A 17,324-nucleotide genomic window follows, 5' to 3' on the forward strand; every position below is an offset into this window, starting at 1 on the left:
CCCGGCCAAAATAATAGAAGGTCACCTGAATGCCCAACTTAGTTCCTTCCTAAAATCAGCAGATGTTCTTGATTCCTCCCAACACGGATTTCGGGAAGAGCACAGCACGGAATCCGCCCTGATTAAATCCATGGAAGATATCAGGCTGGTAATGGATGCAGGGGGCAGAGCGGCCCTGATCTTATTGGATCTTTCTGCGGCCTTCGATACGGTCCACCATAAATTACTGGTGGACCGGTTGAGGGCCTGTGGAATTCAGAGAAAGGCTCTAAAAATTCTTCAAGCCTTCCTATCTGATAGATCCCAGACAGTGGCACTGGGCAGCTACGAATCACGCCCTTTCGTACTTCCCTGTGGTGTCCCCCAGGGGTCCTCTTTGAGCCCAACCCTTTTCAATGTGTATGTCTCTACCCTCGCCCCGGTAATTCGATCTTTCGGCTTTCAACTTACGGCATACGCCGATGACACACAGATTGTGGTGTCCCTTCTTCCCGGCAACACACAAAACACCGCGGACAGATTTAGAAACTGCATGTCCGAAGTAGGCCGCTGGATGGCTCAAAGTTGTCTTAAGCTAAACTCCTCAAAGACCGAGGTCCTGCTCTTTGGTGCCAAAGATAACTTCTGGTCCCCGAGATGGTGGCCCGACGAAATGGGACCTCTCCCAGAGCCGGTGGACAAAGTGAAGAACCTCGGGATTCTGGTGGATTCCACCCTGACCTTCAAATCCCAGGTGAACGCCCTCTCCTCCTCCCTTCACTTTACACTCAAAACTATCAGAAAAATTCTACCATATCTGGAGAAGAAATATAGGAAAACAATTGTCACAGGTCTAGTGCTTTCACGCCTAGACTACTGCAACAGTCTGATGCTAAACGCCCAGCAGTGCGTTCTCAACAAACTTCAATTACTGCAAAATGCAGCCGCCCGCCTTATCACTGACACACCCAAATTCTCCTCGGTATCTCAAGAGTTGGTAAAACTACATTGGCTACCCATCCGTAAAAGAATCATTTTCAAGGCGGTATGCATGGTTTTCAAAGCCCTCCACGATACAGGCCTCAGGCACCTGAAATCTCTTTTCCACTGGCACAAACCAGCTAGAACTCTGAGGTCAGGACAACTGGCCCTGGCCACAGTCCCCAGAACAAAAAAAGCTCGCTGGGGCGGTAGGAGCTTCTCTCTTGGAGCGGCAGAGGCCTGGAACAAACTCCCACTTGGGCTCAGACAGACTCAGAACCTGATGGTCTTTAGAAGAGGACTTAAAACTTGGCTCTTCACTCTGTAAGCACGCTCCTTCACACCAGCCTATCCTTCCAGCGCCAGGACACCTCCGGGTAACAGAGCGCTCTACAAATGTGTAAATAAATAAATAAATAAATACATTGCGCTCAAAGAAGTCTTGGATTTCCTGTTCGAGTTCCGCCCTAAAGGCAGAGTCTGTGAGATGGGCAGGGTTGAGGCGCCAGCTCAGGTAAGGGGAGACCTCAGTGGGCAGACGTAGCGATATTAGGACCGGGGAATGATCTGAGATGGTCCTGGCAAGGTGTAGGACGGTAACCAACCAGGGAGCAAGGATTGCCGAAAGGAGCACATAGTCTAGACGTGCCCACGTAGAATGCACGGTAGAGTAATGAGTGCCCTGTTTGAGGGACGGGTGTAGGTGTCTCCAGGCGTCGATGTAGTGGTGTACAGCAACAATGGAGGACAGAATGCGTTGGGTATGGGAGTAGTGTGAGGCCTGGGAGACAGATCTGTCTAGGCGAGGGTCTAAAGCAGTATTAAAGTCCCCACCCAATATAACACGACCTATGCCCAATGTTTGAATTTTGCCCCACATTGTGAGAAGCGAAGAGGTGTCGTCAGAGTGGGGGCCATAGTAGCAGGCGAAAAGGACTGTGTGTGCATGTAGTTTCCCCAAGACCATGCAGTACCTTCCGCATGAATCCGCATCCGTACCAGCAGGTGTAAACCTCACCCCTCGTCTTACCAAGATCGTGACCCCTCTAGCATAATTGGAGTAGGAAGAGAAAACCTTGCATGAGGCCCACCTGGAGGCGAATAAGGGAGAGCTATCAGGCAGCAGGTGAGTTTCCTGGAGCATGGCTATTGATACTCCTTGTCTGTCAAGGTACCCCAGAATTTGTCTCTCTTTCCTGGGATTATTAAGCCCTCGAACATTCCAGGAGGCTAGTCGAAACTGGTGTGATGGTTGTGCACCCTCTACGTCCGCCATTCCGACAAACATCGAATTATGTAGCATATGATGGCACGGGCCAAGGCCAAAGCACAATTGATGGTATGGAAAGTACAGTCACCCCCTAAAATCCCCCCGCAGAACCCACCCAAAAGAAACATGTCAAACCTTAAAATAACATTAGCAGTAGTTCGAAGCATCATCCCACCCACGCCGGCAACCCCAACTAGCCGGGTATACAACAACCACCCACCTACCCAGAAACATAACAAACCAAAGAGTATACCAGATACTACGCTTGCCCCAACCCTGAGAAGGGACGGGGAGCTTGGGGGTTCGCCCATCGGGGGACCAAGACTAGGGGCGCCAAACCAGACCAACCACCTCCCTACTTGCACCCACATGCAGTCGGGTGTACCCCGGACGCCTAGCGTGGGACGGAGGTGGGCGACCAAGCGCTAAGGTATACTAAAGACCAGCGGTATTCGTACAGATCAAGCATCTCATCTAAAGTTCTAGAAATTAGACTACACATAGGCAAAGGGTATAGCTCGCAGCTCTAATTGGATCAACATCCCAGTATGACAATTCAGTCTTGTTGTGACATAGGTGAAGGGGACCTAGATCGCAGCTGAGCCACCTCCTCACCGTCTCTGTCCTTCCTATGCTGTTTAAGAAAGTCTTCCACCTGTTGTGGGCTTTGGAAAAAGTGATGCTTGCCGCCGAGCATGATTTTCAATTTAGCTGGGTACAGCATGGCGTATGGGATCTCCTGCGCTTGAAGTTTCTTTTTGACCCCAGCAAATTTGCGCCTGGCCTCCTGGACTGTAGGGGTAAAGTCAGGGAAAAAAGAGAGAGGCGTGTTGCAGTAGTGCACAGTTCCCAGTTCCCTAGAGCGTCTTAACACCGCATTGCGGTCTCTGTAGTTTAGAAAGCGCACAATGATGAGACGTGGCTGGGCTCCAGGAGGAGGGCGAGCTGCCAGGGATCTGTGGGCCCTCTCGACGATGAGATGTGAGGAGAAGGATTCTTTACCCAACAGGTCCATGACAAGAGTCTCTACAAAGGTCTCCATCTTGCCAGGGTTTGTGGACTCCGCAAGGCCTAGAATACAGACATTATTACGGCGGGAGCGCGCTTCCAAATCCTCATTCTTGTCTGCAATGAGTTCGAGCAGCTTGTCCATTTGAGTGACCTGTTTGCTAGTCGAAGCAGCGCCATCTTCCAGAAACGAAATCCTGTCTTCTGACTCCTTGATGCGAGTGTCATGTTGCTCCAGCTTGGTCACTACTTTGTCCATGCGCGAGTTTATGGAGTCAATTTTGGAGTCTATTGTGGATAGGCATTGCCTCATGTCCAGCAAGAGTGTCTACCAGTCCTCCTCCTGCGGGCCCGAGGCCGCAGGACTGCCCTCCGTCCCTGGCGCAGTTTTTGAAGTTTTTTTAGATTCAAATGGGATTTTGGACTGGCGAGCATCGTTGCGGCCCATATCTCACCGGCTGTCCGCGACGCTATATGAAGGGTGGAAGCCAGGTCGTAAGAGGGTCCAGACAGAAAGGAGGGAACGGGCCACCCTTAAGTCGGTCAATGGATCGGACACTGGTGGGGCGCAATGGGAGCAACAGGCGCCAGATGAAGAGAGTAAGGGTTCCAGGGAGGTCAAGCAGCCAAGAGGTGCGATTCCAGGGCGGCAGTAGTATTGCGGAGCGACGTCCCACGCAATAACAACAGGTAGTGACGGCCGCGGGTTCTGCAGCAGCGTTGCCTCAGCCCCAGGTAAGTTCAGCAAAAAGAAGATGATGTAGCGTGTGGCCCTCCACCCAGGGGGGGCGAGGGGGAAGGGAGCCCCTCCGTGCAGACCGCCCCTGGGGGGGGGGCAACAAGGTGTGGAGTGGCCGGCAGATAGGGCGAGTGGCAGACCGTGGCGGCGCAGTGCCGATGTAGATTTGGGTGAGAGGGAGCCAAAGATACAGCGGGGGTTGCCAGGGAGCCCCCAATTGAAGGTGACCAGGCAGCAGTGATAAGGCTACCGCAGAGGCAGCAGCAGGATCGGCAACAGAGCAGCAGGACTTGATTCCGTGTGGGCTGCCTGCCACGTGGTCAGGGGCTGAGGGAGCCTCCAGTCGGCATGGCGGGGGGACAGGCAGCGTCTCTGGCAGGAAGAGTGACCGCAACCCCGGAGCTGGGATTGAAGGCGGTGATGGCCGCGAGGTGAAGAAATGAGTCCCAGGCACAGGGGTGTAAATCCTGCGATTGCAGGCGGCAGTCAGGCACCTGGAGCGGGAAGCGCGATACGGAGCGATCACTGCGCCGGGGGAGAGAAGGAGGCAGCGGCAGGGGGACGGGAGCAGCCCAAAGGCTGCGCTCTCCTGAGGTGTCCGTTGGGCCCCCCCCGGGCGTGAAGGAAGGCTCCATTGATCCAATCTGGGAGCGCTCTCCCGCAGGCGAAAATCTCCCGGCAGCGTTGGGTAGGCCGCAAAGCCGCGGCCTTTCCTGGCGGCGTGGGCCGGCGCGCGAGAGCACTGCTACCAGCGCCGTAGCCCGGTCAGTCCTCAATGGCTGCTGGCAGTGCACCGGATGGGAGTCCCCGGGCATGAGAGGCACCGCTGTGATCAGCCAGGTGTAGCGGAGGCAGCGGTGCAATGCTTGACCAGTTTTACCCGGTCAGGATGGCTGAAGGATGATGAAAGTGCTCAGTCCGGCGGGAGCCTCACGACAGTGCGGCCATCTTGGTCGGGCGCCATCTAGAGCCCCCCGGGAATTCTTTCCTTTATGCATCATTTGTTATGATTGCACTAACCATTTCTTTTATGAATTACGTAATCTGATTGATATTTAAACTACCTGAATAAAGAATAAAGGGCCATATGTATCAAGCAAATTAGCATTCGCAAAGGCCGAATTTCGCAGTTGGTGGTAAGTTGCGAATTCTTTTAAAAAAGCAATTTATTTAAAATCCAAAGGTGCCATATGACGCTCATACATGCCCTTAGGGCATGTATGTGCGCCATATGCCCACACATGTCATTTTCAGGGGTGCAGCAGGGTGTTCTTGTGACACCCCTGCACCCTTGAAAATATTCCTAAATTGTGATTAGCAAATTGCTAATCGGAAATTTCCCCTTCATTCCTATGGGCCTCATGCCCCATAGAAATGAATGGGAAAATTGCGATTAGCAATTTGCTAATCGCAATTTAGGAATGTTAAGGGATCGCTAAAAAGAAGCGACATACCATTTTGCGATTTCTAAATAGCGATTCCTTAAATATCGCTATTTAGGAATCGCAAAAGGGTTTGTTGATACATATGGCCCAAAAAGAAAGAAAAAAAAGTGTACTAAACCCTTTTAAATGAAAATGAAACCCTAAAACGTACACCTACCTCTCGTTATTGGCTGTAATTATAAATAGCATTGTGATTTTCATTTATGTGAAGTATAGCTCCTGATCTCATAAATGACGGCAAAGGTCTGTCACCAAGAATTAAAGGGAAACACCGCGAGTGGGGATCAACCCTTTAGGTGTGAGATAGATATGTTAAACTGTCTTATTTAAATTGATTCCTGCTCTAGCAACTGCAAACCTGTGTTTGATCGCTCGTCACTCTTCCCTCACAGTAAAGTGTTTGCACCATTAGCGGTTTGTTGCTAAACTGATATTGAGTCTAATTAAGTTCCTTTGCTTTCAGATTCATCACATATGGATTCTTTTGAAGTCTCCTCAGCTAATAACCTTCTTTGGATGCAAAAGCCATATAAAGGCATTATACACAACAAATGTATTGCTCTAAAAACAAATCAAATGATATAACATGCGATACCATGTTAGCATCCTGTTACATTATAGAGGCAGAATCTCATATCAAATATAGTTTTTACCTGGAGCCCAAGGATTGAATAAGAGGATGAAGCCATCCAGCCGGGAGGAGGTAGTCTTGCCCTTCTTTGATGCAATCTTGATACTGAGCTTGTAGCGTCCAATCACTGCATTGGCAGGACTAGAAATGGTGACAACCAAACCATTTTTACTATTGCTGTGTTTAGTCGCCACCCAGGAGGCTGAGTCCTGAGCCTTGGAGATAGGAAAGCTGGCCCATGTGTTGTCTGACTCGGAAGGGGACGGCCCTGTGAAACAAAATGCATAAATCATAATAATCAGTCTGTTATAATGGAAATATTGGCATCTAAAGAGAAGTGTGTGATGAGAATCACCTGTTTTTGAGGTCTATGGTTTGGATATTCCTTCCAATGTCTTGGCTGTGTGCTGCAGATTGCCTGACTCTGCAGACAGTGTGTGACTGAGATTGCCTGCATGAGAGAGAGGTCAGTGATTAGAATGTCCTGCCCCTATGTTAAATGCCTCATCAGGACAAAGCATCACTATGTGAGTGTGTAGTGGAGATGACTTCATGGTATGGTTTTTTTGCTGGGAACATTGCTTGCTTTTATGAGTTGGCTGTGTGGCAGACATTTTATGTTGCTCGATGGAGTCTTTTGAGGCTCCTTGTCTGTGAGGTAAAGTGTTGTGGTTGCCATTACCATTGTATGTTGTTTGTTTGTGTGATATGGATGATGTTTCTGTGGAAGACGTACTGTGCTCTGAGGCAGTCATGTTTGTGTACATAGTGTAATTGTCATTACTCATATTGAACTGTACCTGTCATAATAACAAACTGAAGCTCGTCCTCTTTCGAGACATCTCTGTTGAAGGTCAATTGGATCTTGAAAGGCTGACTTCTTCTCACAATCAGGTCTTCAGTTACATAGTTATCTGTGTGGTGCTCTATGCTGTTTTCTTCAAAGCGTAAATCGTACAGCTTCAATCTTAAACCTGTTACAAAAATATGAAAACGTGAATGCCATTTCCTTTGTATTACTTCAAGATATTGAAGTGCAATAAGATAATTTACCTCCATGCTCTAAACAGACTTTAGTCAGTGATAATTAGATATGTGCTAATTTTTCTTACATTGTGCACACTGTAGAAGCCCACTGCAGGTAAAAAGCCATTAGAAGCTCTCTAGATTTAAGCGTTCGATTTCTGCCACAAAACTCACACCTACATACGGGAAATACGAGCTATTTATCAAGGATATGATGGCGAATAACCTGGAAAATATTGTCGAAATCACTGTGGCACGTGCTTGGAACAGCTTGTAAAAGGCTTTGTGCAGACCCATGGTAAATGTGGCAGGTGCATGTGAGGGCAGAGCAGGTGAGAGGAGAATTTAGGAGGGCATTTTTGGTTCCTCATGCAGTGCAGGAGCAGGACAAGAGCGGGCGCACAACTTTCATTCAATCCTCTTTCCTACATCAACTGCCAGATCCAATTCACTGTTTATTTTGCTTGTGCTTCTCTCCTGAACCTCTTGTGTGTAGATCAATGCTGCTTTTATGTGAATCATTTCAATATTACTTTAAATGCAGACACCATCTTCAAATGACCATTTTGCTCAGAGATATGTTATATCCTGGTTATTTACGTATGTGTATCCCAGTTTACCTATCTGTCTGCTACTCAGCCAGTGCGAGCATTGAGAGTGGAATGTTGGAGTGACAGTGATGCTTGGAATATTTGGGTGCCTGTGTGGGTGAGGTGTGACAGTTGGAAGCAGGGCTGAGCAGCAGGCAGGCTGCTCCTGGTGGGGCTGAAGGGCAGATGTACATGGAAACCAACTTATTGTACCAGAATGCCATCCTGCAACATGATCCTAATAAAGAATAAAGAAACACTTTTAATACAACTCGACTATGTGTGGCAAGATACAACATATTTTTGGCAACGACCTGGATAAAGACCCCAGCAAGACAGCAATAACTATTTATTTATTTTATTTAGCCGCTTATAGAACGCGCAGCTACCCCCGACGGAGGTGTCCCGGCGCTGCGGTCTAGAGTAGCACAGCAGTCAGGCGCAGCTAGAGGTTGGAGAACAGCCAGGTTTTCAATTTGCGTCGGAACACTAGTTCAGATGTGGTCGGCCGAAGACACAGAGGTAGGCTGTTCCACAGTTTAGCCGTCACAACAGCAAAGGCTCTTCCCCCCTTTCTAGAGCGACGAAAGCAGGGAGAGTAGAGGAGACGAAGATGATTAAATCTAAGAGCTTGGGCAGACTGAACCGGCTTTAGCCTGCATCTGAGATAGGCCGGGCTAAGGCCATTGAGCGCCCTGAAGACCAGGACTAAAGATTTAAATTGGATGCGATGGGCAGCCAGTAAAGTTTTGTCAGATATGGAGTAATTGAATGGCGGAAGGGAATGTTGCATATCAGCCTAGCTGTAGCATTCTGTATCAACTGTAGCCGTTTGATCAAATATGCTGGAGCTCCAGCATACATGGCGTTAGAATAATCCAGGTGAGAAGTGATTAGGGCATGAATGGCGGTCCTGCGCGAGTCTAGGGGGAGAAAAGGAAGAATTTTCCAAATCATATGGAGTTTTCCAAAGCAGGACGAGGTGACCTTATTAATTTGAGTCTTACATGACAGTTCATTGTCAAATTGAAACCCCAGGTTGATTTAACTGGTACCGGGGGAGGGTTAAGCTCCGATGGCCACCACAGTATAGAGGGAAGTGGGGTGCTTTGATTGAAGAATAGTACCTCGGTTTTATCGGTGTTCAACTTGAGGGTGGTGAGAGTCATCCAGGAAGATATGTTGGTGAGGCAGTGTCTGAAGTTGGCAAAGCTGCCTTCAGAGTGATCTCTAAATGAAAACACAAGCTGAGTGTCATCAGCATAAGAGATCACTTTGAACCCATCAGGATTCAACAGCCTCAGCCAGAGGCGAAAGATAGACATTGAAAAGAGAGGGCTCAGTGCAGCGCCCTGCGGTACCCTGCAACAAAGCGGTTTATCCTCTGAAACATAAGGCCGAAGGTAGACCTGCTGCGTTCTGCCCATCAAAAAAGATCTAATCCAGGCCAAAGGGGTATCCCGTATCCCAAGACTGGACAGTCTATCTAACAGGATGGCATGTGGGACGGTGTCAAACGGCACGGATAAGTCAAGGAGCACCAACATGGCCTCCTTGCCTGCATCCACGCATTCACGAATGGTCTCGGATAACTCTAGTAGTGCAGTTTCCGTGCTGAATCCAATCAATCAATCAATCAGTGACACTTATAAAGCGCGCTACATACCCGTAGGGTCTCAAGGCGCTGGGGGGGGGAGCCGCTACTGCTCGAACAGCCAGGTCTTCAGCTTCTTCCTGAAGGAGAGGTGGTCTTGGGTCAGGCGCAGGTCGGTCGGGAGGGAGTTCCAGGTCTTGGCGGCCAGGTAGGAGAAGGACCTTCCTCCTGTAGTCGCTCTTCGGATGCGGGGGACGGCGGCGAGGGCGTGGTTGGCTGATCGGAGGTGGCGTTTGGGAGCGTAGAAGTTGACTCGGCTGTTGAGGTAGCTCGGGCCTTGGTCGTGTAGGGCTTTGTGTGCGTGGGTGAGGAGGCGGAAGGTGATTCTTTTGTTGACGGGGAGCCAGTGAAGGTCTCTCAGATGTCCGGAGATGTGGCTGGTTCGTGGGATGTCGAGGATGAGTCTGGCTGAGGCGTTCTGGATCCGCTGGAGTCTCTTCTGGAGCTTGGCGGTGGTACCGGCGTAGAGGGCGTTGCCGTAGTCTAGTCGGCTGGTGACGAGGGCCTGGGTGACGGTCTTCCTGGTCTCGGTGGGGATCCACCAGAAGATCTTCCGTAGCATGCGTAGGATGTTGAAGCATGCCGAGGAGACGTTGTTGACTTGCCTGGTCATGGAGAGGGAGGAGTCCAGGATGAAGCCCAGGTTGCGTGCATGGTCTGTCGGTTTGGGTGCGGTGCCCAGGGCGGGAGGCCACCAGGAGTCGTCCCAGGCGGAGGGAGAGGAGCCCAGGATGAGGACCTCCGTCTTGTCCGAGTTCAGTTTCAGGCGGCTGGTCGTCATCCACTCGGCTACCTCTTTCATCCCTTCGTGCAGGTTGGCTCTGGCGGCGGCGGGGTCGTTGGTCAGGGAGAGGATCAGCTGGGTGTCGTCGGCGTAGGAGATTATGCTGAGGTTGTGTTCTAAAACCGAACTGTGAGTCATGGAGTAGTGATCTGGACTCCAGATAGCCGGCTAATTGCTCTTGTACAACTTTCTCGAGTATTTTAGCAGGCTTAGGGAGGAGCATGATCGGGCGATAATTGTTGAACACTGAAGGGTCATCATCAGCCTTCTTTAAAATGGGGATCAAAATCCCTCTGGCTGGCTCTTTTCAGTCATAGGTATGCCTCCTTACCTTGTTTCACCTGGATTCCCTTGGATAATAAAGATTGCTACCCTTATCTTCCTTTTCATGCCATGTCTCTCTATTGGACCTCCTTGATATTCTTAGACTATCGTATTTCAAATTCTAATTGCATTCTGAAATTTGATAAGAAAAGGAACGTCCCTCTTCTTCTATGTGTCAATCCACCTCTTTCGAAACAGAAGTTACCAATGCTCCTCAGCATCTTCAGGCCGTTTTCTGCAAATACATAGGGGATAATCCTTCTAAAACATTTATTTTTAGGTGTGTTGTTTTCCTCTGACGTGCAATATGAACCTGTTGAGTAGTTTGTGAGAAACCAGCATTGTTTTCTACTGGGAGGCAGAAACCAGTATGCAAAAGCTAATACCATGAGTAACAAGCATTGGCATAGCCAACAGGTCACGCATTTGGGACCTGCTGCATAACTAAATACTTGTAAGGTCCCAAAGATGAGACCTATTGGCTATGCCAATGCATGACTGAATGACTGCAGAAATATTATTACCACCTTAAATCACCATTTAAGAGGCCCAGGGGAGCGCCTGATTTACAAGTACGCAGTGCTAGAGGCGCTTGTGCGAGTTATTCTCTGCACACGGGTCCTGGCGGTAAAGGGACATAGATGCAAAAAGGAAGATAAGGCCCACTGCAGAAGTGTTAAGCTGCTTCTTTCTGACTTACCTTCCACGATACTAAAGCTACGGGCACCAGCACAATGCATTCTGATGGCACGAGGATCAAGTGTAAGGGCTAAGCACTGCAGGATACAAAGATTGTGTATAAGTTAAGCACTGCATAGTATGCGGGTGGTGTGTGTGGACTTAGCCATACTGGGTACGAGGGTCAGGCTTTTAGGGCACTGTGTTTATGTTTGACAGCTGAGCATTGAAATATAAAGGAACTCTTTAAAATGGCTGACATTAGTCGCCTTTGATGGCTGTGCACTGCTTGGAGCAGGAGCCAATGAGTGATGAGTGCTGAGTGCTTTGGTCATGTTTCAAAACTCAGCACTTTGAGACAGGGGTTAAGTCTGAGGGATGACATGGGTCATGTGTGGAGGCTGAGCACCACGTGATACACTGGTCTTAAGTTAAGACAAATTTCTGTCAGATCAGAGCGGGAGATACGATGGTGATATTATTCATATTTTGAGGGCTGAGAACTGCAGAGCACAGAGGTCGAGTGTGACGGTTCAGCACTGTAGGCACGCGTGGAAGGGAAGAACAATGCAGGGCACAAGAGCCGGGTGTTAAGACTCAGCACGTCTGCGCACACACAACCCCTAGGATGAGCACTGCAGGGCAAAGGAACCTGAGAATTGCAGTGGGCATATGTGAGGGCTCAGCACTGCATGTGTGAGGAACGAGCACTACACAGGGTGAACACTACATCTAAGAAATATATGTGAGGGCTGTGGACTGCGAGCTGAAGGGGCCTTTTGGGCGTGCTGGTAACTCATGCGGTCTTAAAAATATAGGGTACAGGGGGTGGCTTGAGTGGTAGAGGAGCACTCCTGGGTGAAAGGGACTCAAAGGAGTGGTGTGCGCGAGGTTCTAGACTTATGTGCGAGTTGAACACTTCAGATAATGCGTCTTGTGTGAGGACTGAGACAAATAATGGCATTCACAGCTCCTGCCACCTTTTAATAGAACTTTGCACCACCTCCGACCACCAAAACAAGCGCGGTCGCGAAAGTAAAAGCGACCGCGCTGGGTTAATTAGTAACCAGATACTGGAATGCAGAGAACCCACCCCCTCTGAGGCACTGTTTATAGCTACCATGAGGTTTCCAATTACCGCCAATGAGATAATTGGAGACAGATGGGAATGAAGCGCCCGAGGACCCTAGGCCATCGAACAAACACGGCGGGACAATCACCCACGTTGCAGCAATTGCATAGGTGTACTAGTACTGAAAACTTCTTATGCGCTGTGGTCTCACCTCCCAGCCTTTACCATCTTTCTTCTGTGGACACCCAGTGGCATTAGTCTCCCAAGTTTAGAACTGAGACAAGTTAAAATCTACGTTCAAATAGGGCACTCACTAGAGGAGCCGTATTATTACTACATAAGGGCCTCGCAAGTTTTCTGTGTATTCCCTAAAACATCATCTCCCCTGTTGGCACACTGACAAACACAAACTAAAAATGCCAGTCCCTACACAGTTATTTTGCTTGGGGAGCGTCTCCAGAAGGTACAAGAACAGCAGCGTGGCTACTCACAGACTTACAAAGAGGGGACTTTTGCATTATTTTACTTCAACAAGTCTTCTCTGAGTAATTCTCAAACTGAACTATTTGTGCACATCAATGAAGTACATGTTTGATCCACTCACATTCAACAGAGAAATCTGAAACCTTCATTCTATTTACTAATCTAACAAACCATTTTGGAAATGATGGACCCAGGGCAAATTCCATTCATACCACAGTCACTAAAATTATCATCCTTTAAACTCAAGGGGGTAAACACGGGGTTTACTAATTCTACTCTCCTAGAAGAGACCACTAAAAATGTAATTGATCTAACAATTTCTACACCAGCCAGATGGGACTGTTCTCAGCTCACATGTTTTAGTTCGGGTTTAGGGATGATATCGCACATAGCATACACCTTGCATTGCCCAGGACCTTAACGAACAAGTTACTTACCTTCTGTAACAATATATCCGTAAGAGACATATATTAGTTATAGCATCCTTACATTAGAATTACCCCCAGGTGTCAGATCCGGATACATTTTTTCGTAGCAGTGCACCTAGGCATCGATAGGTGGCGTCCGTAGACTCTGCGTTCGTCGTCGTGGTTCACAGGATGACGTTGCGGTATCTAGTTAGACGCAGCCCACGTATGCTGACGTCAGTTCTTTACACGACATTCCACGCCAGAAGAGCAGAGCTTTGCAATACACTGATCACTGGTGCACAAAACTAGGGCCCTGAAAGGAAGACCTTACCCTTAGAAGTAAGTTCGCAGAACAGGGAGGATGGGTGGGCGGTAAGGAATCTATAACTAATATATGTCTTTTACAAATATATTGTTACCAAAGGTAAGTAACTTGTTCATCTGAAAGAGACTATTAGTTATAGATTCCTTAACTTAAAATAGATACCCCAGCAATACCAACCCCGGAGATGGTTCTGCAAACTAAGTTCACACCGGGAATTCCTGGAGAGCAGAATGGACAAAGAATAGGTCTCTACAAACGTGAGAGTCCAGGCAGTAGTGTTTGGTGAACGTGTGCAGAGATGCCCACGTGGCTGCCTGGCAGATATCATGAAGGGGAACTCCACGTCCCAAAGCAGTAGTGGCTGCCATCGCCCGGGTGGAATGGGCGCGCAATCCTACTGGAGGCTCCTTCTTTGCCAAAGAGTAACACATTTTAATGCAAAGAATGACCCACTAAGAGATGGTCAGTTTTTGCACGGTCTGACCTTTTTTGGCACCCACATAGCCAACAAAGAGTTGGTTCCTCCACACGGAATTGTCTTGTGCGATCCAGATAAAAAGATAGCACACGTTTTGGTTCCAGACGGTGGAGCCTCTCTTCCTCTTTTGAAGGGTGCGGAAAGAAGGTGGGCAAAGTGATGGTTTGACCAATGTGGAAAGAAGTAACCACTTTGGGAAGAAAGGAAGGACAACCGTGTCCAGATGAACTGCAAGAAAAGGAGGCTTGGAGGACAGAGCCTGAAGCTCACTCACCCTGCGAGCAGAAGTGATGGCCACCGGGAAAGTAGCCTTTAAAGTTAAAAGTCTGAGAGGACAGTTATGTAGGGGCTCGAAAGGAGAGCACATTTATTTATTTATTTGGAGATTTATAGAGCGCATGGCTGCCCGAGAGCGTCCCAGCGCTAACAGAAATCCACTATGATCTCCAGAGGAGGGGGCCGGTGGGGAAGGAAGAGATCAGGGGAACAGCCATGTCTTCAGGGATTTGCGGAATGCTAGGAGATTAGGTATGTCAGAACTAAGTTCAAGTCCCACTGAGGCATTAGCAAAGGAATTGGAGGAAATAGGTGAGTAATGCCCTTAAGGAATCTATTTACAATGGGGGACTTGAAAAGAGAAGGCTGATCAGGCAGCCGAAGAAAGGCAGAGATGGCTGAAAGATCGCCCTTAAGTGTGCCCAGAGCGGAACCCTGCTGGGCCCAAGAAAGGAGGAACAAAAGAAATTCAGAAAGAGGAGCAGAGAGGGGATCCACAGCCTTTGCTGTGCACCATGCCACAAATTTGTTTCATATACAGGAATATATCATCTTAGTGGAGGGACGCCTTGCTGCCAAGATAACATTACAGACTTCGGGAGGAAGGTCAAAAGCCTTCAGCTGTTGCCGCTCAATCTCCACGCAAGGAGGTGGAGGCTGGATAGTTTCAGGTGGAGGACCGTTCCCTATTGCTGTGACAGAAGATCCTCCTGAAGAGGCAGTCGGATCGGAGGATTGATGGCCAAATGTAACAGCTCCAGATACCGGACTCTTCGTGCCCAATCCGGAGCCACAAGAAAAGGCTTGGGCCCGGTCGCGCCTGATCTTCTTCAGCACTCTGGGCAGACGTGGTATAGGCGGAAAAGGATATATGACGTTACCATGCGTACTTTTAGCACGCATACCATTACCACGGATTTTTTACAACGCAGGTCATGTTACAACGGATACCCTTACAACGCAATACACTACAACGCACATACTATTACAACGCATACCATTACAACGTAAGTATAGGTAAGTATATATATATTTTATAAAATTATTTTTGTAATATTTAATTTAATTATTCATTAATTTATTTTAAATAATTATTTTTTTAATATTTGATTTAATTATTCATTATTTAATCATTAAATAATTACATTAATGAAATTATTTTTAATTGTAATTTTTTTAAATATATATTAAAAATACCCCTGTACCCCAAAACGCAAACCCAGCCCTGAAACCTAAAAATACCCCTGTACCCCAAAACCCAAACCCAGCCATGAAACCTAAAAATACCCCTGTACCCCAAACCCAGCCCTGAAACCTAAAAATACCCCTGTACCCCAAAACCCAAACCCAGCCCTGAAACCTAAAAATACCCCTGTACCCCAAAACCCAAACCCAGCCCTGAAACCTAAAAATACCCCTGTACCCCAAAACCCAAACTCAGCCCTGAAACCTAAAAATACCCCTGTACCCCAAAACGCAAACCCAGCCCTGAAACCTAAAAATACCCCTGTACCCCAAAACCCATACCCAGCCCTGAAACCTAAAAATACCCCTGTACCCCAAAACCCAAACCCAGCCCTAAAACCTAAAAATACCCCTGTACCCCAAAACCCAAACCCAGCCCTAAAACCTAAAAATACCCATGTACCCCAAAACCCATACCCAGCCCTAAAACCTAAAAATACCCCTGTACCCCAAAACCCAAACCCAGCCCTAAAACCTAAAAATACCCCTGTACCCCAAAACCTGCAAAATAAATAAATAAATAAATACCCCAAAACCCAAACCCATCCCTGAAACCTAAAAATACCCCTGTACCCCAAAACCCAAACCCAGCCCTGAAACCTAAAAATACCCCTGTACCCCAAAACCCAAACCCAGCCCTGAAACCTAAAAATACCCCTGTACCCCAAAACCCAAACCCAGCCCTGAAACCTAAAAATACCCCTGTACCACAAAACCCAAACCCAGCCCTGAAACCTAAAAATACCCCTGTACCCCAAAACCCAAACCCAGCCCTGAAACCTAAAAATACCCCTGTACCCCAAAACCCAAACTCAGCCCTGAAACCTAAAAATACCCCTGTACCCCTAAACGCAAACCCAGCCCTGAAACCTAAAAATACCCCTGTACCCCAAAACCCATACCCAGCCCTGAAACCTAAAAATACCCCTGTACCCCAAAACCCAAACCCAGCCTTAAAACCTAAAAATACCCCTGTACCCCAAAACCCAAACCCAGCCCTAAAACCTAAAAATACCCATGTACCCCAAAACCCATACCCAGCCCTAAAACCTAAAAATACCCCTGTACCCCAAAACCCAAACCCAGCCCTAAAACCTAAAAATACCCCTGTACCCCAAAACCCGCAAAATAAATAAATAAATACCCCAAAACCCAAACCCATCCCTGAAACCTAAAAATACCCCTGTACCCCAAAACCCAAACCCAGCCCTGAAACCTAAAAATACCCCTGTACCCCAAAACCCAAACCCAGCCCTGAAACCTAAAAATACCCCTGTACCCCAAAACCCAAACCCAGCCCTGAAACCTAAAAATACCCCTGTACCCCAAAACCCAAACCCAGCCCTGAAACCTAAAAATACCCCTGTACCCCAAAACCCAAACCCAGCCCTGAAACCTAAAAATACCCCTGTACCCCAAAACGCAAACCGAGCCCTGAAACCTAAAAATACCCATGTACCCCAAAACCCATACCCAGCCCTGAAACCTAAAAATACCCCTGTACCCCAAAACCCAAACCCAGCCCTAAAACCTAAAAATACCCCTGTACCCCAAAACCCAAACCCAGCCCTAAAACCTAAAAATACCCATGTACCCCAAAACCCATACCCAGCCCTAAAACCTAAAAATACGCCTGTACCCCAAGACCCAAACCCAGCCCTAAGACCTAAAAATACCCCTGTACCCCAAAACCCAAACCCAGCCCTGAAACCTAAAAATACCCATGTACCCCAAAACCCATACCCAGCCCTAAAACCTAAAAATACGCCTGTACCCCAAGACCCAAACCCAGCCCTAAGACCTAAAAATACCCCTGTACCCCAAAACCCAAACCCAGCCCTGAAACCTAAAAATACCCCTGTACCCCAAAACCCAAACCCAGCCCTGAAACCTAAAAATACCCCTGTACCCCAAAACCCAAACCCA

The 17,324-nt window shown here is 48.1% G+C and overlaps 1 protein-coding gene across 3 annotated transcripts in view; it reads right to left on the bottom strand.

Annotated features, from left to right (window-relative positions):
- Positions 1-17,324, bottom strand: part of LOC147705976 (protein-glutamine gamma-glutamyltransferase 6-like) — a 362,985-nt gene that overhangs the window by 210,387 nt on the left and 135,274 nt on the right. For all 3 annotated transcript variants that reach the window (XR_015297612.1, XM_086932433.1, XM_086932432.1), the window contains exons 2-3: positions 6,854-7,027; positions 6,076-6,321 (exon numbers count right to left, since the gene is read on the bottom strand). Coding sequence is in view for 2 of the 3 variants with exons in the window: in XM_086932433.1 (XP_086788559.1) it covers positions 6,076-6,321; positions 6,854-7,027 (420 nt within the window). In the remaining variant the exon portion in view is untranslated. The remainder of the gene's footprint in view (positions 1-6,075; positions 6,322-6,853; positions 7,028-17,324) is intronic.

The sequence above is a fragment of the Lissotriton vulgaris genome, chromosome 7, assembly GCF_964263255.1.
Source record: "Lissotriton vulgaris chromosome 7, aLisVul1.2, whole genome shotgun sequence".
Lineage (NCBI taxonomy): Eukaryota > Metazoa > Chordata > Amphibia > Caudata > Salamandridae > Lissotriton > Lissotriton vulgaris.